Source organism: Epinephelus lanceolatus, chromosome 1, assembly GCF_041903045.1.
Source record: "Epinephelus lanceolatus isolate andai-2023 chromosome 1, ASM4190304v1, whole genome shotgun sequence".
Lineage (NCBI taxonomy): Eukaryota > Metazoa > Chordata > Actinopteri > Perciformes > Serranidae > Epinephelus > Epinephelus lanceolatus.
This window is the reverse complement of record NC_135734.1, coordinates 20664072-20687713: the sequence shown is the minus strand read 5'-3', so window position 1 is coordinate 20687713 and position 23642 is coordinate 20664072. Positions and strand designations below refer to the sequence as shown.

Genomic DNA, 23642 nt, shown 5'->3' with positions numbered 1-23642 from the left:
GGACGTCAGAACTGAATCAGCTTTGTATTTACATCACTGATGCAGATCCTTCACTGCTGAGGGTGGAAGACACCATTAGCTCTTTGATGACATGGAGGAAGTGATGTTATGTCTGTGTGCTTGGAATAAGATAGAATATCTGTTCTTAGTTTTCCTAATACTTCAGGTTTATGTTACAACTCGTGTTTTACTGTCACACTGGGATTTTGTTTACTATTTAATTTTACACCACAAGGGGGAGCTAAAGTACACAGTTTCATACTGATACACGGTATTTCTGCATAGATAGGAGCAAGTTTTATGTACAAAGTCTACCACATCCATCAACATTCAAACGGCTTAGGGACAGTATAGGCTGCAGTAAGACAACCTGAGAAAGTGTAGCATAATGGATTTTAGTTAGACTCATAAGAAAGCATTATTTACTGCTCTATTTGCAGAAACAGGTCTCAGGTCAGCCGAACATGAAGCTGCAGCACTGTCCTAAAAGATGACTGGATTGTACCAATTCTCATTTTGATCATTGTGGAGTAGTAGAGCACTTCATGTATTGTTTTCTTTAAAGTAACTAACTGGTCATATCAAGAATATGTAACTCTTGAGTACATAATGACAGTATTTTATTTAAAGCCAGACACACCAGGTTGATACGGGTAACATTTTAACATATAGATATCAACATTAAATTTCCCAATTTGATTACTTACATTAAGATTTTTTTTTAAGAAGTTTTATGTTTAAATATAAAAAATAGGTATTATCTAATTAAATATGTGCATTTAATGTACAATTCCACTACAGAAATCGGAATAACAACTGAATATGTAATTTGGACATTTTTTCCCACTTGTCTGGAAAAAAAACCAAACAAAAAAAAAAAAAACATGTTATGGACGCAAAATAGCCCAAAATCTCAAAACTGACCAGTGGTTGAAAAAACTTATGTTGTCACCTGGGGTGTGACACCTTAAGAAAACAGATTGTTAGCTGAAGTAGTCTTGCATGTAAAATCAAATTGGAGTAGCAAAATTACATAATCAATAAATCCAAGTCCATTTTTTCTTTATTTAAACAAATAAATTCGAAAAACATGCATCTGGAACATTTTTAAGTCTGTGATTATATAACCCTGACTCGACAAAGGTTTGGGCACTGTGTAAAATGCAAACGAAAACATAATGCAATGATTGGCAAATCCTTTTCAATTTGTATTCAACTGAATACAGAAGAAAGAAAATATATTTAATATTTAAACTGATAAACCTTTTCTTTTGACAGCACTCAGCTAAACAAAACTGGGAACTGAAGACACCAGTAGTCAAAGTTTTGAAAATCAAACTCTTTCCTGTTCTTGCTTGATATACGACCTCAGTTGCTCCACACATTTTCAATGGGAGACAGGTCTGGACTGCAGGCAGGCCAGTGTGATACCTGCACTCTTTAACGACAAAGTCACGCTGTTGTAACACATGCAGAATGTGTTGTAGGCATCAAATTCAGAATGAGAGTATATTTACCAAAACATTATAAATCTTGTCTTTACACTGTATCTGTGTATGGGTTGAAAACGATTTGCAAATCATCACATTCTGTTTTTATGTCACAGTGTACCGACTTTTTTGGAACTGGGGTTGTACATTAAGAAACATTAACTACCTGTTTTCTTTAAAGAGGTCCAGTCATGAGCTGTAAACACTGGCAAAGCATCACAGTATTGGCACACTGTTAATAATCTTTTCTGGGGATGGTATGTCAAGAGAAGGTATATCTCAGAAACATGGTGTGCTCCTATGATTGTTTTTTGACATACAGTATGAAATAACAGGCGTTGGAGTTGTTTATTGGGAATGACAACAGGAGAAGATACTACAGTACATTTAAAACAAGTCCCCATGCACCAACACTAACCTGTTTTGACTTACAGATGTGTCCATTCTACACCGGACTCTGTAAAAAAGAATAATAATACAGCAACAGACAACCACAGTCCTGTATATGACCAATAAAAGAGGTATAGTAGACTCAAGCTGTTAAGCCAGGACCTTCTCTAGAACTCCACCAGGTATGCGTGGGCCTTCATGAGGCGTTTGAGGCGACTCTGCAGACTAGCCCTCTTGCTGCCGATGTCACAATCCTCCTTCAGCAAGTAATCCATGTTCTCCTTGTCCTGAAGCATCTGCAGCATCTCCCTCTGCAGCTGGGCTGCAGACTCCTGCAACATCTGGTAGCGGATCACCAGTGGGATCTGGTCCGCCAGACGCTGGCTGGCAATCTGAAAGAGGAAAAGGAAAGAAAGGTTTGACAGATGGGTGACAAAGGTAGGGTCTAAACTTTACTGTCATTGCTTTTGTCCATGAATCATCCGTCTACATTAAAACTTACTTTGTAATACGATTTAATGTGCAGCATCAGCTCCTCAAGTGTTGCATGATTATCCATTCTGTATACAATACTCCTTTCTTTAGCAAAGACTGGGCCTTTCCGTTTGTCTTCTTCCTCATCCTCCTCTCTTTTCCTGTCACTCAAACTGTTGCTGTAGGTCCTGTCCTGAGTGTAGACGATCAGCTCCATCTTGAACTGGGTCCTCAGCATGGATTCAGCAGTGGACTCTTTTTCTTGCTTAATGGCTTCAATCTTGGCCTAGAAAATAAGATTCTGGTCAGTCTGAACACAGCCAGGAAAATGATGCTAAATACATTTTGCGAGACTCATAGAAGACGGCTACCTTCGCTGTTTTAATGAGATTAGGAAATCCAATGAAGCTACTGTTGGCCAGCTGTATGAATGCCTTCCTAACAGTATCTGGAGGAAATGGAAATACAACAAGATACAGTAGCTTGATCTCCATTGAGCAACTTTGTAGCAGTTGAATGATGAAAACGAAAACTTGAGGAATAAAGAGTAAATCTGTCATACATATTTAATCATATACCTCCTATATCCTTGAGTCTCTTGACAGCTGGTTCCTCCAGCTGTTTGATCTGCTCCTTGACCATGACCTCGAAGGTCTTGTAGTTGATGAAGCCCGGCAGTTCTCTTCCACGATACTTCTCCTCATAGTTCTCCACCTCTTTCTCAATCCTCTTGTTAACTGCAACAAACAAAGTATATTTCAGAGTCCTGCTGACGGTCAACTGTAGACCAGATCAAAATAATACACTCACACTTTTCTCCTGAGAGATCCAGGTGGGCGTTCCACCTCGCAAACTCTCTTCTGAGTGCAGAAAAGACATTGAGCTTGTCTCCACACTTGAGTTCCTCTCCTGTAGTCAGACTGATGGCATCCTGAGTGAAAGCTGTCACTTTCTGCAGCAGAAACAGTTGTTTACAGGTGTTTTATATTTATCTGATAAGTATTTAAAATGCATGCATGATGGTGAGCATTTTGCCAGGTAAATGTTATATAGCGTGAGGATGCTCACATCAATGAGGAAGAAGAGTTTCTCAGCTGCGTCAGATGGGGGTCCACTGCCATATCTCTCCAGCTCTGCCTGAGTCTGTTCAAGTTTGTCCTCAATCTGCTCCTCCAGTCGAGGCAGAGATCTCTGAAAATCACACACAGGTCAAAGCTTTAACAACTAGAGTAAGTAGAGTGGTGGCAAATCCTAAAGTGTTTTGATTGATTGATTGATTGATTTCAAATATGTACAGAAAATTGACATGAAGCACAGAATATTAGTCAATACCAAAATACACAACACAATTAAAAAATAAGAAGCATATACATGCATTCATGTTTGAAGCAAACAATAGGCATAAAGCAAAAGAAATATTCTCACAATTGATTCAATTTTACATATTCGAAAAGGAGAGGGAACAAGCAAAAATGTTATTTAATCCCACCCCTTTTCCATCATTCATTAATGATCATTGGTTTCCTATACCTCCTGTACATGTGCACATAAATACACACACATACTGTATACTGTACATACCTACGTACATACTTGCATAAACATGTACACATATACGCATGTTCATACTAAAGATAAGATAGATTCATAAAGAACACATTCAGTAAACAAAAGAAATACAAAGCAAACGATGACCCAAAAAAAGAACCCCTATAACCACCCTGTGATTGTCAACCCTCTTCTTCCTCCCTGTACTGTGTGAATACCTTGTACTTGTACTGTATCTTAAACTGGCGTATGTTTGGACATTGCTTTAACTCCACATTCAAACTGTTCCATAGTCTCACTCCACAGATGGATGTACAGAATCTCTTCCAGTTTGTACGAGCACTGTAAAGTTTGAAGTTGTGTTTTTCCCTGAGATTGTAGGAATAAGGAGTTGGTGTGTTCCAGATATCCAGCATTGTGAATGATTCTTATTACTCTTCTTTGCAGAATAGACAGTGAATGTAGTGAACTTGTCACAATCCCTGTCTCTCAGTCCTCTCCTGCCACTCTGCTGCAGTGTTTTTCCACTCCCCCTCCCTCTGCTTCACTCTACCTGCCAGCCGCGCCCACCTCATCAGCCCAACTCTGCTCACCTGCCTACACAGCTGCAGCTCATCAACCAGCCCTGCATATAAGCCTCTCCAGCATCTTCACTCACTGCCAGATTGTTCTTTAGCATTATGCGAGACTCTCCAGCGTTCTTCTCCTGCCTGATCTCCCAGTGCCAACTCTGCCTGTCCCCGACCTGCTCCCCTCGTCTGCCTCCCGGTAAACTCACCTGCCTTCTGTCCCCGACCTCGTGCTTTGCTTCAGCGTCTCTGGTTTCTGCCTGCTCGTCTGGTCTCGACTCCTCCGCCCGGCCTCGTCTACCCTCCTGCCTGCTCCTCAACGGTGCTTCTGCCTTCGCTGACGGCTCTTCTAGCTACGACCCCCCCACCGGCTCCCGACCTCGCCTCAGCTCACTCCTCGTCGGCTTCTCAGCACGATCAGCCGGCACTTCAGCCTACGGTGCGTCTGCCTCGCCACCTTTGGCTGCCGTAAGCTTGATCTCTTTCCCTCATCTGAGCCTCAGAGACTGTGTGAGGGCAACTTGCCCGAAGAACGAACTTTATTCTGTGTTTATTCTGCCTGCTGCATTCCCTGTTTGCTGTGGTGCTAATAAAAGTCATTACCAACTGTTCCTGCGAGCCTGGTACTGCATTTGGGTCCACAAACACACCCGTTTCAGAACTTGTAGTTACTGCCCCAGATCTCTGCACAGTAATTAAAATATGGTAACACGAGTGAACAGTAGAGAATGTGGAGTGACTTGTGATTAAGAACCTGCTTTGCTTTATTTAATACTGAGATACTTCTTGACATTTTCAATCAATCAATTTTATTTATAAAGCCCAATATCACAAATCACAATTTGCCTCACAGGGCTTTACAGCATACAACATCCCTCTGTCCTTATGACCCTCGCAGCGGATAAGGAAAAACTCCCCAAAAAAAACCCTTTAACAGGGAAAAAAACGGTAGAAACCTCAGGAAGAGCAACTGAGGAGGGATCCCTCTTCCAGGACGGACAGACGTGCAATAGATGTCGTACAGAACAGATCAGCATAATAAATTAACAGTAATCCGTATGACACAATGAGAGAGAGAGAGAGAGAGAGAGAGAGAGAGAGAGAGAGAGAGAGAGAGAGAGATGCAGGTAATGACAGTAGCTTACAACATTATTGAAAGTAATAATGTTATAGTTATAGTTCTGGCTACTGTGGTACAATATGTTGAAAGTATATATTAATATCTGGCAGTATACTTGTGTGACAATAGTCATATGTGTATAATAACAGTAGAAGTATGACTAATGACTAATGATGGCAGCAGCAGCAGCAGGAGGCACCTGGCAGGACCACGGCAGCAGCACAACCACACACGTCACGCTGTCCAGGCACCGCTGCGATTTTATTGTGTACATGTTGAATATGTGATTTCCAGTTGAGTTTTTCATCTATTGTTACCCCTAGAAATTTATTTTCTTAAACCTGTTCAATTTTGACTCCATCTATCTGTATCTGAATTTGTGTTTTCATTCTAGAGTTACCAAATAACATTAGTTGTGTTTTGTTTAAGTTTAATGATAATTTGTTTCTGTTAAACCATACTTTTAATTTGCTCATTTCTGTAGTGACGTCCTCCAGTAGTTGTTTTCAATCATCCCCAGAAGAGAAAATATTTGTATCATCTGCAAATAGCACTAGCCTAAATAGTTTGGATACTTTACAAATGTAATTTATATAAAGGATAAATAGTTTAGGTCCCAACACTGACCCCTGGGGGACACCACAAGCAATGTCCAAACATACTGAACTAAAAGAACCCAACCTCACCAACTGCTGTCTTTCTCTTTCTCTTGCTTTTAATCCAGCTCAGTGCAATACCCCTTATCCCATACCGTTCTAGTTTATTGATTAATATGTCATTATTTATTGTGTCAATATCCCAAGTGCATGTTTCTTCTGTTCTATTGTGTTAGTGATTTCCTCAATTGATTCCATAATTGCCATTGCTGTTGATCTGTTTGTTCTGAAACCGTACTGACTTTTGGTAAGTAATTTGTGTTTATCTATGAATGAGTCCAATCTGTTATTGTAGAGTTTTTCTAATATTTTGGAGAACTGTGGCAGCAACGATACAGGTCTGTAGTTAGTGAAGTTGTGCTTGTTCCCAGTTTTGTACAGAGGTATGACTTTATTTTCATTTTGTTCGGAAATAAACCTGTTTGAAATGATAAGTTACAGATATATGTAAATGGTTTTGAAATCCCCTCAATGACTTTTTTTAATAAAGTCTTATCAATATCATTACAATCCGTAGACTTTTTGTTTTTACATTTTTTAACTATATCCAATATTTCTCTCTCAGTCACTGCTTTGAGAAACATTGAGCTGGGATTACTCTCTGTCCATGGATCCTCTTCAGGTGTTCCTGGATCTGGGATTTTTTCTGCTAAATCAGGTCCAACATTTACAAAAAAAAAGATTAAAGCTGTTAGCTACATCCTCCAAATTGTAATTTTCTTTATCCTTGTCAGTGAAATACGAAGGATAATTTGATTGTCTGGAGCTGTTTCTTATAATACTGTTTAGTATATTCCATATTTCTTTACTATTGTTTTTGTTTTCATCTAATATTTTCTTATAATAATCTTTTTTGCTTGTCCTTATAATATGAGTTAACTTATTTTTATGTGTTTTGTATATATTTTCTGCCTCTTTCTTAGGAAATCTCTGTTAAGTGTATTTTTCTTTTTACATGCCTTATGTAATCCCTTTGTGATCCATGGACAGTTAGTATATTTTAGTTTTCTGTTCTGTTTACTGGACAATGTTTGTCATATAATGATTTAAATGTTTCTAAGAATGTTTCATATGCATTATCAGTGTCTCTTTCTTGATATATCATATCCCAATTCTGTGCATTAACTCATTTTTTAGTGCATTGATGGATTTGTCAGACCTCACTCTTCCATATTCAATTTAGCTTGTTTATTTTTCCTGTCAATGCTTTCAAAGACTGTGAAAACAGGCAGGTGGTCACTGATATCATTGATTAATAAGCCACTTATTATTCTATTATTGATGTCATTAGAGAAGATGTTATCAATTAGAGTGGCACAGTGGGATGTGATTCTGCTTGGTCTGGTGATTTCTGGAAAAAGGCTAGTACTGTACATTGTACTGATAAATTCACCTGTAGTTTTGTGATTATTTGGATTTAACAGGTCAATATTGAAATCTCCACATATGAAAACTGCTTTGTTACCCTTTTTTGAAAACGTGCCCTCCATCCAGTCCTTGAAGTTCTCTATGCTCGAGCCTGGTGCTCTATATACAGTACAGGCCAAAAGTTTGGACACACCTTCTCATTCAATGCGTTTTCTTTATTTTCATGACTATTTACATTGTAGATTCTCACTGAAGGCATCAAAACTATGAATGAACACATGTGGAGTTATGTACTTAACAAAAAAAGGTGAAATAACTGAAAACATGTTTTATATTCTAGTTTCTTCAAAATAGCCACCCTTTGCTCTGATTATTGCTTTGCACACTCTTGGCATTCTCTCCATGAGCTTCAAGAGGTAGTCACCTGAAATGGTTTCCACTTCACAGGTGTGCCTTATCAGGGTTAATTAGTGGAATTTCTTGCTTTATCAATGGGGTTGGGACCATCAGTTGTGTTGTGCAGAAGTCAGGTTAATACACAGCCGACAGCCCTATTGGACAACTGTTAAAATTCATATTATGGCAAGAACCAATCAGCTAACTAAAGAAAAACGAGTGGCCATCATTACTTTAAGAAATGAAGGTCAGTCAGTCCAGAAAATTGCAAAAACTTTAAATGTGTCCCCAAGTGGATTCGCAAAAACCATCAAGCGCTACAACGAAACTGGCACACATGAGGACCGACCCAGGAAAGGAAGACCAAGAGTCACCTCTGCTTCTGAGGATAAGTTCATCCGAGTCACCAGCCTCAGAAATGGCAAGTTAACAGCAGCTCAGATCAGAGACCAGATGAATGCCACACAGAGTTCTAGCAGCGGACCCATCTCTAGAACAACTGTCAAGAGGAGACTGCGCGAATCAGGCCTTCATGGTCAAATAGCTGCTAGGAAACCACTGCTAAGGAGAGGCAACAAGCAGAAGAGATTTGTTTGGGCCAAGAAACACAAGGAATGGACATTAGACCAGTGGAAATCTGTGCTTTGGTCTGATGAGTCCAAATTTGAGATCTTTGGTTCCAACCGCCGTGTCTTTGTGAGACGCAGAAAAGGTGAACGGATGGATTCCACACGCCTGGTTCCCACTGTGAAGCATGGAGGAGGAGGTGTGATGGTGTGGGGGTGTTTTGCTGGTGACACTGTTGGGGATTTATTCAAAATTGAAGGCACACTGAACCAGCATGGCTACCACAGCATCCTGCAGCGACATGCCATCCCATCCGGTTTGCGTTTAGCTGGACGATCATTTATTTTTCAACAGGACAATGACCCCAAACACACCTCCAGGCTGTGTAAGGGCTATTTGACCAAGAAGGAGAGTGATGGAGTGCTGCGGCAGATGACCTGGCCTCCACAGTCACCGGACCTGAACCCAATCCAGATGGTTTGGGGTGAGCTGGACCGCAGAGTGAAGGCAAAGGGGCCAACAAGTGCTAAACACCTCTGGGAACTCCTTCAAGACTGCTCCTTAGCCGTGGTTTCCTAGCAGCTATTTGACCATGAAGGCCTGATTTGCGCAGTCTCCTCTTAACAGTTGTTCTAGAGATGGGTCTGCTGCTAGAACTCTGTGTGGCATTCATCTGGTCTCTGATCTGAGCTGCTGTTAACTTGCCATTTCTGAGGCTGGTGACTCAGATGAACTTATCCTCAGAAGCAGAGGTGACTCTTGGTCTTCCTTTCCTGGGTCGGTCCTCATGTGTGCCAGTTTCGTTGTAGCGCTTGATGGTTTTTGCGACTCCACTTGGGGACACATTTAAAGGTTTTGCAATTTTCCGGACTGACTGACCTTCATTTCTTAAAGTAATGATGGCCAATCGTTTTTCTTTAGTTAGCTGATTGGTTCTTGCCATAATATGAATTTTAACAGTTGTCCAATAGGGCTGTCGGCTGTGTATTAACCTGACTTCTGCACAACACAACTGATGGTCCCAACCCCATTGATAAAGCAAGAAATTCCACTAATTAACCCTGATAAGGCACACCTGTGAAGTGGAAACCATTTCAGGTGACTACCTCTTGAAGCTCATCGAGAGAATGCCAAGAGTGTGCAAAGCAGTAATCAGAGCAAAGGGTGGCTATTTTGAAGAAACTAGAATATAAAACATGTTTTCAGTTATTTCACCTTTTTTTGTTAAGTACATAACTCCACATGTGTTCATTCATAGTTTTGATGCCTTCAGTGAGAATCTACAATGTAAATAGTCATGAAAATAAAGAAAACGCATTGAATGAGAAGGTGTGTCCAAACTTTTGGCCTGTACTGTATATGTACAGCTAATAATGATATTCTTGGGTTTTTTTATTGCAGATTTCAATTGTTAAGCATTCTACTAAATTATCTACCACAGCTGTCATATCCAAGGCTGTCATATGTGAAGGCAACAAAGTAACAACTCACCTCAATGTGATGCACCAGCTCCAGTGTGAGTTTCTCAGCGAGTTTGGGGACAGTAGCTTGTCCTTCATTATAGAGAGTGCTACAACAAGAATAAAAAGACACTGAGTTCATGTCATATTACATGTAAAAACGCAAACCTCAGCAGTAGTATATCACCATGAAAATAAAATTACCAAAAACAATGAACTTACTGAAAATGCACATGATCTCTGAAGAAGGCTTTCTCTCTTTCTAATGCTTCAGTAAGAGACACCTTCTCTGTGATCTCCTTCTGACCTCTGCACCTGACAATCATGTAGCCCTTCTTCAGGTGGATGACCTCATTGTGGACAATTTCAACCACTGTGTCCTCTGTACCTTTGTCCACCAGGTCAGGCTTAGTCAAGATACCTGAGAGAGCAAAGGGCAAACAGACAGTGAATCTAAAAGTTGAGTAACTTGGCCAAGTACTTTTCTAAAGTTAACTCTATTTACCCAGAGTCCTCTCTCCATCAGGATCCACCTCCTGTGCCATCTTCAAAGCTTCTGTGGTTGCTATGTCCACGTTGCATGGAACAACCACCAAGCTGATGGTTTCTTGTCTTGTGATGAACCTCTGGATCAGTCCCTTTATCTGAAAGATTTAACCCATATTGTATATCAAGTTATAAGTCGTACAGCTACCACAGATCTCACTGTTTCCTTGGAACAACTTTCTACCAAAGAAACTGTCAGTATACAACTTTGACAGTGTGTTTTGGGGACACTTTATGTTTCCACTGTGAAAAGTTGTGGATGGTGCCAATGGAACCATTTCATACCATCCCCATTTTTGGTCCCCCCTCTGTTGGGGTACCTAGCACACAGATCTGGTACTAAAAGGTGGAGCTGTGAACACTGCAGTCTGTTGATTGGTCAATAGCGGACAGTCACTCTGCTCAGGGCTGAGCTGTGGCGGGTTTTGAGGTTCATGAAACCACTATTCATAACAGTTTTATTAGTAGACTGTAACTATAATTATCGGTCAGAAAAATGCCATCCACGCCACGCTCTTGTGTGCTCACCTGTGTCTGCGTGTGTGTGTGTGCACTGGGACTGAACTCTGCTGTGCCCGATACAGAGAGCAGAGGAGGATGCTCTCATGATATTGTGCAGTCCTAAACTGAATTGAATTCTATGGTTCATCATAGAAAAATAACCAGTTTTCGGATTGGATTTATGACCCCTGGACCATTTTTGCACTGCATAGGAGTGACCCACATCAAGTTGTTGGAAGTAATTAAGTAACTTCTACTTTAAGTACATTTTAAACGAACTACTTTTTACTTTTACTTGAGTAGATTTTTAGAAGGGTAGCTTTACTTGTACTTAAGTAAAATTTTGTCAAAGTAAAGGTACTTTTACTAGAGTAGAATTTTGCAGTACTTTTTCCACCTCTGGTGCACATTGCCGTGCTGCGGGTTCGGGCCGGGCTCGTTGTCTCGTACTCGGGTCCGCTTCGGTCAGGAAAATGCGTCCCGAGCCGTGCTCTAGTGTGCTCACTTGTTTGTGTGTGTGTGTGTGCGTGTGTGTGTGTGCGCGCATCGGGGCCCAATTCTGCCGTGCGCGATACAGACAGAATTGTAAAGGCGCAACCATGTAGAGACAGAAATGACATGCTGTCGTGTAAACAATATAAGTCATCACGTTATAAGGTTTCTCACAAGTGTGTGAATTGACCTGGATATGAAGCGTCCGTAGCGCCAAATAATATAACGGTAGTTTCTTAATATCGTGCAGCCCTATTGTACTGTTACTTGATGCATGAGTTGACGACTTGAATCCCTCAACATACCTTAAATTTCAATGTGACCATCACTTTATATGACATACACTTTTAGTAATGAGTGGATCTTGAAGTATTTCTATATAACATATATGTTAATTTCGACCGGGACGGCATATATTCTAATCCTCACTCAGGGAAAAAAAAAAGCATCATGGAGCGTTGTTCTTGTGGGCTACAACACTAAAACCCTGAGCTTGCCTGAGAAGGACTAAATGCACAAACCTGCTATTTTTAAATATCCCATGGAGAGAGACTGTCACTGCAGCCTGTTTTATTTTGTTCTGAAAATGTCAGCATGCAACCTCGTTCTGTGGATGATAAACAAGGCACAGACTTCCCTCTGTGACACCGGTAATGAGGAAATACAGTGAATGCTGGACGGAGGAGTGAGTGACAACACCTGTCCAGATTTAAGGGTACTGTTTGCGATGGAAACACTAGGGTCTAGGTACCATGTCTGAAGGGTTACTTTTGGTTCCAGAGGTACCATACTGAAAGTGTTTGGTGGAAACAGGGCTTTAACTAGCATACCTGTTTTCCAATGTCTTCTGGTTGTCCCTTTACAGCCACCCTGGCAATGCCGGGCAGGTCAATGAGCGTCAGGTCTGGAACATCAGGAGAGGCAATCTCCAGACTGATGAGGTCATCACTAATCCCCACCCCGACCCCGGCCATTTCATCCTGAGCTGGAGAGAGAGGACAGGATTTCTGATGATCACAGAGTAGAAGTGTTGATCACTGAAACCTGAAAAAAAAAATCAGTCCATACTTGGCCTTGTTAGTGACATTTCAAATGTTGTATACTGTACCTTCTCTAATCTTGTTCTCCACATCTGAAGGGTCTTCTAGCTCTTCCTCGCAGCCCTGGTAGCTTATCTTCCCGTACCACTCCTCTCCTTCTTTCTTTCTCTTCATCTTTAGTTCGAGAGGACATCTTGTCACAATGCCTGAATTAATGAAGAGTAAATGAGATTTATAAAAGCAGTAGGCTATCTTAGAAAAGCATCTTTATAAAGATGGGATCAATATTACAACTTCAAATATGTTCCAGGCATAGTACATGTGCTAGAAAAATCAAACACCTATGTCAACATTTTCTGAGCAAAATCCATGACCCAAATGTAAACAGGGACATGTATGTAGTGTGGCTCTATATGTACACATGAACACTATACCTGTTCAACATCAGTGATATAACACTGTTAGCCAATGTGAGCATGTTAGCAAATGGATTCATTGCATCTATACTTCAAAGACATGCAAAAGCAGAAGTCACAAAGTTCTTGGTAAGCGATTGCAGAGGTCGCCAGATGCAGCTAGAGGGTGCTATGACAACAGGCTTCTCACCCCGCCACAAAATATAGCAATTCTAAATGGTTATAGCTACACTTTTAGATGAGGTTGGGGGACATTTCCTATAACAGATGGTAATAATGGAGAAATAGTGTAATACTGCTATTACACTGTACAGACAAGTTGACTGGACACACATGGAGAGAAATAGGGCTGGGTTTCACCACTGATCTCCTGAATCGATTCGATTTCGATTCACAAGGTCCCAATTCTTCTGCCTCCAGTGTGAACCCGGCGTTATGCCCCATGGCCAAAAATCAATGACTGCAGCTCCAACTTACCACTTCCTCTTGGCAGAGCCACCCCTGATAGCGCCTCCAACACGGAGCTCTTCCCGGAGCTCTGGTCTCCTATCACGGCGATAGCAGGCAGCGCCAGGTCCTTCTCTACACCCAGGGAGCGTAGAGAGTCGATGAGGTCGATGCAGGGACGCACCTTCTCGTCATACTGTTGGTTCAGAGTGTTCATGATGATGATAACTTCTTGTCTCCTGTAAAGAAACTGAGTTTAAAAGAGAGCAGTAGACAACCGATTTCCTTGGGAAGCCCTAACAGAGTGTGGCTGCACGACGGAGGACACCTCAGGGATGCAGCGGTGAAGGGAAGTGAAAGTTAGGTTAGGTTTCGTTTCCTCGACTTTCATTTCACGGAGCCGATTCCTTACACGACCTGTTATACGAAATACCAGACATGAAGTGGAGGATGTTGGATGATAACGCACTTGGCCTGGCAGGTAGAACAGTGCTGTAGACATTAATTAAGGTATCAATTTGCCACCAATTATCATCAGCCTCTTCATTCTAAACAGTTTGTTCACCACACACACACACACACACACACATACACGCAAGAGGCATCACTTGATTTTGTTTTTGCTGAAACCATTTTGTATGACTTAAACTGAGTAAGTTTGGGCTACTGTTACAACGGTAGGCCTACTATTTTTTTGTATTCTTTCTTGTATAGGTCTATATTAAAAGGTGTTCGTTACTGTTACATGCCAGGCAGGGGCAAAGTTGGAGTTGTGTTTGTGTGTGTGTTTTTCCCTCCTGGTCTTCTCTCTCTCCTCCTCCTCTCTGCTCTCCAGGTGCCATCAACCTGATTGGCCTGCACCTGTAGTGTGTGGGTGCTTGCAGACTGGCCAATCACATCCGGAGCTCTTGTAGAAAAGGACCATGCCTGCAGTGATCACTCTCTTCTCCCCTGCCTGCTAGAGCTGCTGCACATGTTGAGTGAACTTGGGTGCATAAAACAAGGTTTTGTGGAGTGAGGTTTGTGGACATAGGTAAGACGGGGTACCCTTTACCTTTCTTCATTCACGTAGGTATCCATTGTTGTAAAACACTAGGTTTTAAGGTTGGTGCCACCTCTGTATTTATTTTTGGTTAAGCTTCTTTTTTAGATAAGAGTCAGGTTTTTGTTTGAGTTTTGTTTCAAGTTCAAACTCAGTTTAGGTCCAGTTTTATTGTATCTCTTTCAGTTTATTTGGCACAACCACCTTGTCCCACCCTCCACAATTGTGATCTTTTGTTAGTAGATTTAATTATCCAATAAACCATTTTCTTTGTGTATACACCCGCTCTGACGCCATCTTATTTTTGATTGTCGTGTTGATGTCTCCTTTCTACCTTGCCATCAAGGGAGACGTAACAGTTACTTAAACAGGTGTCCACTACTGTATAGTAAGCTCTGATGCAGGATGGTCATATTGTGCATAACCTGGATAATCATATTTTTAACAAGGCATAAGGGAAATTAGTTATGTTCTTTCTTTTTTTTGTCTTTGTGTTTTGTTTTTTGTGCTTTTTGTATTTTAGGTAGCCTTGTGTAACATCACAAGAGGAGGATGAGGTTAAGAGCAGTCAGTAGCCAGCGCAGTCCCACCATGGTCAGTTTCATGGCTTTTTGTCAAAACAACAACATGGCTGTTTTCAGTGAGAAATTTGAGATGTCCCACAGTGAGTACAACACTAAGCAGTATACATGACTTCAACACACTATCACTCACTGCCATAATAATGGCCACGTCCCCTTTTGGGTGAAAGTTTTGAACTCGACCCGGAAGAGACGCTAGGAGTTCATAATGCCAAAAAGTTGCTGCATTGTTCACTGCACAGCAAACAATGAAAAAAGTTGATTTTCTTTGCTCCCGGATAGAGTGAAGAATGGGGAAAGAAGAAATCTGTGGCTCACAGCCATCAAACGGCAGGGTAAAGACGGAAAGCTGTGGGATCCAGCCAGTCACTACACCTAACATTATGTCTGTGGCAGGCACTTCATCACAGGTTAGTTGGCTAACGTTAGCTAGCTAGCTAAAGTCAGTTGATCTCAACAATAACATGAGATGTTCAAAGCCAAGAAGTTAATTCTAATGACTGTTAAGTAATGAATCAACAGGACATGAACTGAATGACTGACTTGACAAGGTCATTCGTCCACACAGAGGCTGGCAACTGAAAAGGGCACACTCCTCCTATCATTTTCACTTTCTTGTCGTACCTAAGGCGATCAGGACCTCTTAAACTCTCTCCGTAGCTTTTAGCCTGACTGGCCATTTCACCTGATGGGGAAAGACTCAACTGATTTGTCTTTATTTACACTTTATGTGTGTGAAGAGCTCTGCTGACAGTCAAAATCCCATGTTTCTATCACCTATGACGTCACCGGCGCGCAAACTGTTGTACTTAGTTGTAGTCCCGTTGAAGTCATGTATATTAAGTACCTGGTTAAGCTGGTCAACAAGTCACTGGTTGACCAGTCTGACCAGAGCTAGCAAGTACTTTGCCATGCTGCTCCTGCTCAGGCCACGGAGAAAACTGCTGCTTTTCCTACAATAAAAACAGAAACAGAGCTGCCACACAAAACACTGTCTCTGATGAGGGCACCTGTGTTAATAATTCACATGTACTAACCTGATGGGTCTTTAGGAATAAAACTGAATGAAAATCACAGTGGCCATTTTAATTCATCCATCCATCCATTTCCATCCGCTTATTCGGGGCCAGGTCGTGGGGGCAGCAGGCTAAGGAAAGCATCCCAGACATCCCTCTCCCCGGCAATGCTTTCCAGCTCCTCCTGGGGGACCCCAAGGCGTTCCCAGGTCAGATGAGATATGCAATCCCTCCAGCGTGTTCTGGGTCTGCCCCGATGCCTCCTACCAGTGGGACGTGCCTAAAACACCGCCCAGGAGGCAATCTAATCAGATGCCCGAACCACCTCAACTGACCCCTTTAAACACGAAGGAGCAGCGGCTCTACTCCCAGCTCCCTCTGGATGTCCGAGCTCCTAAACCTGTCTTTAAGGCTAAGCCCAGCCATCCCACGGAGGAAACTCATTTCGGCAACTTGTATCCACCACCTAATTCTTTCGGTCACTACCCAGAGCTCATGACCATAGGTGTTGGTTGGGACATAAATGAACCAGTAAATCGAAAGCTTCACCTTTCAGCTCAGCTCCCTCTTCACCACGTCGGTCCGGCGCAGCGCCTGCATCAAAGCAGAAGCCGCACCAAACCACTGATCCATCTCACACTCCATTCTACCTTCACTCGTGAACAAGACCCCGAGATACTTGAACCCCCTTGTTTGAGGCAGTAACTGTCTCCCAACCCAGAGGAGGCAATCCACCGATTTCCGGGCAGAGAACCATGGCCTCAGTTTTGAAAGTGCTGACTCTCATCCCGACCGCTTCACACTCAGCTGCAAACCACTCTCTAATTCTTGGTGCTTTTCACATAATGGATTTGATGCATCACAGCAACAGAAATAATGCTAGATAAATCTAATTCAGTCATTGTAATGCACTCACTTAAGACACCATGCTCTGATTGTGTACATGTTCAGGCAAGTGTTCAGGCCAAATAATGAAACAGTGCAGTACGACATGATACACTTTATTGTCCCACTAAGGGAAATTTGTCTTGGACTCAGCAACTGTGCCATAAATGCCTTGACAGCCACAATAACAACAAGTTATTATTAGTAACTTCTGGTTTTGAGAGCATGATCTGATATGATGACATGTTCACATATTGGCTGTACATAATAATAGTAATTCTACACTCAAAACCCAGTGTGACAGATAATAAGCCCACTCCACAGTCATGAATGAATGACACAATCTGAACAACAAAATCTTGCTGTAAGGCCTGGACCTCCTCTAGAACTCCACCAGGTGTGCGCGGGCCTGCATGAGGCGTTCGAGGCGACTCTGTAGAACAGCTCTCTTGCTGCCATAGGCAGGTTGTTCCTTCAGCAATGTATTCATATCCCTTTTATCCTGAAGCATCTGCAGCATCTCCCTCTGCAGCTGGACAACAGACTGCTGCAACATGTGGTAGCGGATCACCAGCGGGATCTGGTAAGCGAGATGCTGGGTGGCAATCTGATGGAGGAAAAGGAAAAGTTTGACAGATGAGGCCAGTAACTGAAAGACATAGCCTCTGTCTAATCCTTGTTGTTACTGCTTTTGATCATTAATTACCCCTCTAAATTAAAACTTACTTGGTAATATGATTTAATGTGCAACATCAGCTCCTGAAGTGTTGCATGATTATCCATGTTGTATACAATACTCCTTCCTTTATGGGAGTCTGTGCCATTCCGTTTGTCTTCATCTTCCTCTCTCTTCCTCTCACTCAAACTGCTGCTGTTGATCCTGTCCTGAGAGGAAACAATCAGCTCCATTTTGAACTGGGTTCTCAGCATGGATTCAGCAGTGGACTCTGTGTCTCGCATTATGGTTTCTATCCTTGCCTAGAAAAACAAGATTCTGGTCAGTCTGAACACAGCCAAGAAAATGATGCAAATTGAAATACTGATAACAACTATCAAATCAAATCATAAGAATGTCACTAATAAACTCATGGACTACCGTGGCTCTATTCTTTAGGTTAATGAATCCATTGAAGCTACTGTTGGCCAGCTGTATGAACGCCTTCCTAACAGCATCTGGAGGAAATAGAAATACAACAAGGTACAGCAGCTTGATCTCCACCGAGCAACTCACTTGTGGTTGCATGGCAAGAAAAGAAAACTTGAGGATTAAAGAAAAACATATTACTGAGTAAATCTGTCATATATATTCAATCATATACCTCCTATTTCCCTGAGTCTCTTGACAGCTGGTTCCTCCAGCTGTTTGATCCTCTCCTTGACCATGACCTCGAAGGTCTTGTAGTTGATGAAGCCCGGCAGTTCTCTTCCACGATACTTCTCTTCATAGTTCTCCACCTCTTTCTCAATCCTCTTGTTAACTGCAACAAACAAAGTATATTTCACAGTCCTGCTGACGGTCAACTGTAGACCAGATCAAAATAATACACTCACACTTTTCTCCTGCGTAGTCCAGGTGGGCGTTCCACTTTTCAAACTCTCTTCTGAGTGTAGAAAAGACATTGAGCTTGTCTCCACACTTTGGTTCCTCTCCTGTAGTCAGACTGATGGCATCCTGAGTGAAAGCTGTCACTTTCTGCAGCAGAAACAGTTGTTTACAGGTGTTTTATTTAAATACTGAAAATGTATGCATGGTTGTGAGCGTTTGTCTTTGTAGCCAAGTAAATGTTATAGTGAGGGAGCTCACGTCACTGAGGAAGACGAGCCTCCCAGCTTCATCAGATGGGGGTACACTGCCATATGTCTTCAACTCTGCCTGAGTCTGTTCAATTTTCTCCTCTATCTGCTCTTCCAGTTGAGGTAGAGATCTCTGCGAATCAAACATGGGTCAAAACTTAAACAGCGTGGTATATTTCAATGATTTACTGTCAAAGCAAGGGTATGTAGTAGGTTTACAGGCAGGTCCAGGTACAGGTTCAGGTAACAGAAGCTTGTAAGCAATAATACAAAGCCAGAAAACAATAATACAACTTTAATGGGCAGAGTCCTACGCAGTTTTCCCATATGAACTCCGGACAACGCCTGGAGAATCAGGTTTCCCTTTTACACATGTAGCAACAGGAGATTGTCTTTATAAGACCTGTTCTCACCTACTGGAAATACTCCGTTTGGTTTAGGACTTCGTACCGAGAAGCTGGCAGGGTAAAGTCTGTCTGATCGAACTGATTCAGACATTTGTGCTTTTAAATACAGCTCCTCCAGGTAATGGTTAGCTAATTTCCAATTTGCAGGATAAGGGATTACAGCCAGGCAGATGAGGCAAAGACCAAGGGCATTCAGTGGATAAATGGAGAATGGCTATTGCATGTTTGGGCACAGGGCAGAGAAAGGTAAAGGTGGCTGAGGAGAAGGACTGGGAGGTAGAATGTGACAAAAGGTGACTAATCATAATTTACTGTAAAACTTCAATCAGTATCCCAAGCTTTTATTTGCTCAAATCACAAAATATTTATATGGGACAGGCCTTCAATTCCTTTCAAACAAAACTCTTGAGAAAGATGAGAAATACAATGAAACTGTTTACTGAAACCAGTATCGATATTAGTATAAAAATTAGGCTATTGAAGAACATGCCAATTCCAAATCATTAATTTGATCTACCTCCAACAGACAGCACATCGTAGACAGAGATATTCACTTCTGCGACAGTCAGTGATGCTTGTTGACGTTGAGCAATGGACTTCACATGACAATACTTAAAACTTAGGAAGTCTCAAATCTCTTGTGCACCATGTTCGTAAATCTAAATGAATTATACTTTGGTGCTTGAGCTAACAGCTTGTAGCATGTCTATATTGACAATTTTTTTTACGGTACACAGGAAGGAAGACAAATTTACCTTGATGTGATGCGACAGCTTAAGGGCGAGGCTCTCAGCCAGTTTAGGAATAGTGGCATGGCCTTCATCATAGAGAATCCTACAGCAAAAATAACAAAAAGTGACAGAGTAGCTACATGTTGCACAAGCTATCAAACACTTGACCACATAACGATTTTGCATAATCACCTAAAAAGAATGAACTTACTGGAAATGCGCATGATCTCTGAAGAAGGCTTTCTCACTTTCTAATGCTTCAGTAAGAGACACCTTCTCTGTGATCTCCTGCTGACCTCTGCACCTGACGATCATGTAGCCCATCTTCAGGGGGATGATTTCATTATGGACAATGTCGACCACCTTTTCTTCTGTACCCTCGTCCACCAGGTCAGGCTTGGTCAAGATACCTGTGGGGTGTGGGGGAGGGGCTAAGAATTGTGTAACATAACGTAAGAGCTGGACGGCTCTTTTTTAAAATCAGCTCTATTTACCCAGAGTCCTCTCTCCATCAGGATCCACCTCCCGTGCCATCTTCAAAGCCTCTGTGGTTGCTATGTCCACGTTGCATGGAACCACTACCAAAATGATGGTTTCTCGTCTTGAGATGTACTTGTGGATCAGTCGCTTTATCTGAAAGTATTAATTCATGTTCAATGTTAAGTCAGAAGTTGTTCAATGCTTTGTGTGAAATAAAATGTGAAATATAGATTAGAAATTATTGTGAGGATGAATGTATTTTTAACAACTAAAACACTGCCACAAATCTTTGATCCATGTCAGTTAAAACTCGACTATTAATGGTACTAACTTTGTCTGTAGGCTACAGCACCACAAAGCAGCAAACAACAAAAATAAAAACAAATAAAAAGACAAATGTGTCCCCATTGTTAGTCATCCTGGCCATCGAACCAATAGCAATTGCAATGAGAACTCAGAAAAACATTTCAGGAATAAGTATAGGACAGCAGGAGCCCTGTCTGGTGTTAAATAGGGATGGTGTCATTATTTTTTTCAAAAATATGGCAAAATCCACCCTGCCCTGTTGGAGACAGACAACCATTCGCACTCACATTCACACCTACGGACAATTTAGAGTCACCAGTTACAGTGGCGTGCACAGATTTTTTGAAGGGCAGGGGTGAAAAGAAAAAAAAGGGCACTTTAACGCGCGTTTTGGCTCCCAGGAGGGCACTTTAGCACACATTTTGGCTCCCAGGAAGGCACTTCAGCTCGCATTTTGGCTCCCAGGAGGGCACTTTAGCACACATTTTGGCTCCCAGGAAGGCACTTTAGCTCGCATTTTGGCTCCCAGGAGGGCATTTTAGGGAGCGTTTTTCAACAATTGGGCCACGAGGGGGGGTGACTGCCCCCCTCAGGATAATATGGATAATCCACACACCTTGCTGTCGATACTGACAGTGTGTTTTGGGGACACTTAATGAGCATACCTGGTCTCCAATGTTCTCATCTTGTCCCTGCAAAGCCACCCTGGAAATGCCGGGCAGGTCAATGAGCATCAGGTCTGGAGCATCAGAAGAGGTGATCTCCATACTAATGAGGTCATTACTGATTCCCAGCCCGTCCCCAGCCAATTTATCCTGAGCTGGAGAGAGAGGACATGGTGTTTGATGATCACGAAGGATGGAAGGGCAGATCACTGAAACCTAAAAAAATAGTCATTCCATTGATACTCGGCTTTTGATAGTGACATTTTAAGGTCCAGTGTGTAGGATTTAGTGGCCTCTAGCCATGATGTTGCAGAACTGAAACTGCTTCCATGGGTCATATATGTTTGCTTTATCTGTTCTGGGTTACTGTAGAACAACATGGCAGAGGACCCGCTCCATATCTAGATATAAACGGCTCATTCTGAGGTAACAAAAACACAACAATTCTTAGTTTCCAGTGAGTATGCAGTCATAAAAACAGTTATGTATATTACCATTTCTGCCAATAGACGCTCCTAAATCCTGGACCTGGACCTTTAACAATGCTGCATACTGCACCTTCTCTTATCATTTCCTCCACATCTTCAGGGTCAACTATTGCTATCGCCACAGTTTCAGAGTCTTCTATGTCTGCCTCATAGTTCCGATAGATTATCCACCCGGACCACCACTGTCCTTCTTCATTTCTCTTCATCTTCAGTTCAAGAGGACATCTTGTCACAATGCCTGAATTAATGAGGGGGACATGATGTGTGAAATCCAACATGCTCAATGAAATTATAAAAAGCAGTGGGCTATCTTAGAAAATCATCTTTATAAAACATCTAAAAACATGTTCCAGGCATAGCACAAATGTTAAAAAAGGCCAGTATCACCAGCTCTACATGCACACATGGTAAACACTATACCTGCTCAACATTGTGAGTCTTTGTATCATGTAGGCATGGTGACATTAGTATTTAGGTCAAAACACTTAAGTGCTGTGTGCTGTCTGATGAACTTCTAGGGAACAGATCACACAACAGACTTTATAAGGCAATAATGCGGTGTGTGTGTTTTTCTGCTTGTTGTAGTTCTGCATCATGGCCAAAATCTGCAGCTTTAAATATTGTCTGATAGCTACTGGGGGTCTTACCACTTCCTCTTGGCAGAGCCACCCCTGACAGCGCCTCCAACACGGAGCTCTTCCCAGAGCTCTGGTCTCCTATCACGGCGATAGCAGGTAGCTCAAAGTGCTCCTCTACATTCAAAGAGCGAATACGGTCGATGAGGTCGATGCAGGGACGCACCTTCTCCTCAAACTGTTGGTTCAGAGTGGCCATGATGATGATAACTTCTTCTCTCGTGTGAAGAAATATTTAAAAGTAATAGAACCGCATGGACTTTACACTGAAATGAGTTGTTCGTGTTGAGTCTACAATAGCAGGTGATCACAGGAGGACACTGCGGGTGGCGCTGCAGATAAGGAGTTAGGTTTCGTTTCCTTTACTTTCATTTCTTGTGATGTCAATGAGAGAAATACCAGCGGGGCATATGTTGCACATATAGAGTCACCTAACAGGGAAAACATATTGGTTGCATCCGAACTCTCTCTCCATGCGCTTGCTTCATTTCCTTGCGTCAGTCCGTCCCACCAGGGACGCATGAGGAGACGCAGCAGCCTTCAGTCTGCGCAGGAAGTCACAGAAAATCTTGTTAGACTTGAAGTTGATTTATTAAAATTTTAATTTTTTTTAGAATGATTAAAGACTCATTTATCAGTTTGTTCTCATTCTCTAGTTGTTTTAATTATGACAGAGCAGGCTAACAAAATGCTTTACAGGCGATCTGTAATTTGTGTTCATGGGTCAGCCCCTATTTGACATGAATCCTCATGTACATCAGCATCATATCAACAGACCTGTCCCCCCTCAACGATATAGGCTAAATACATTTTATTTGACTATTAGGTTAATGTTTTCAGAGGAAAAAATACAAGACAACAGCTTTCATTAAAGATCAGTCACTGACCACCAGTCTCTGTGATGTGACAGTCCAATTGCTCAAAAACACTTAAATCAGCACATCAGATCTTAATAAACAAATTACTCAAGTGTAAAATCTTTACTGATGTACATTGTATAGTTCATTGAGAACAAAATGACATAACAATGGTCAATGGAAACCAAAATCATCAACCCAGTGAGGACTGGATTCAAAGTTGCACTGAAAATCCAAGAATGGTGCCCGTGTGTTTGTATGCACTCCTGACAATG

The 23642-nt window shown here is 41.8% G+C and overlaps 2 protein-coding genes across 4 annotated transcripts; both read right to left on the bottom strand.

The window, feature by feature from the left end:
• Positions 1–1045: 1045 nt before the first annotated feature.
• LOC117257348 (interferon-induced GTP-binding protein Mx) lies at positions 1046–13830 on the bottom strand. Its single transcript, XM_078167239.1, has 12 exons — positions 13511–13830; positions 12686–12823; positions 12408–12562; positions 10544–10682; positions 10261–10459; positions 10070–10148; positions 3423–3545; positions 3165–3306; positions 2933–3091; positions 2726–2802; positions 2383–2640; positions 1046–2272 (listed from the first exon to the last, which is right to left on the bottom strand). Exons 1-12 carry the CDS (start codon positions 13695–13697, stop codon positions 2048–2050), a joined length of 1881 nt encoding a protein of 626 aa, XP_078023365.1. The 5' UTR covers positions 13698–13830; the 3' UTR covers positions 1046–2047.
• A 3274-nt stretch (positions 13831–17104) lies between these two features.
• On the bottom strand, positions 17105–22844 carry LOC117256327 (interferon-induced GTP-binding protein Mx-like). 3 transcript variants are annotated; one of them, XM_033625682.2, is made up of 12 exons: positions 22523–22844; positions 21946–22113; positions 21388–21542; positions 20431–20569; positions 20148–20346; positions 19961–20039; positions 18809–18931; positions 18556–18697; positions 18324–18482; positions 18101–18177; positions 17731–17982; positions 17105–17611 (listed from the first exon to the last, which is right to left on the bottom strand). In XM_033625682.2, the coding sequence occupies exons 1-12, from the start codon at positions 22707–22709 to the stop codon at positions 17387–17389; spliced, it is 1905 nt and encodes a 634-aa protein (XP_033481573.2). In that variant the 5' UTR covers positions 22710–22844; the 3' UTR covers positions 17105–17386. The 3 variants fall into 3 exon arrangements, with proteins under 3 accessions (XP_033481573.2, XP_078023352.1, XP_078023363.1); XM_078167226.1 differs by having other exon boundaries at positions 21946–22081; positions 22523–22658; XM_078167237.1 differs by lacking the exons at positions 21946–22113; positions 22523–22844 and adding an exon at positions 21882–21902.
• Positions 22845–23642: the final 798 nt, after the last annotated feature.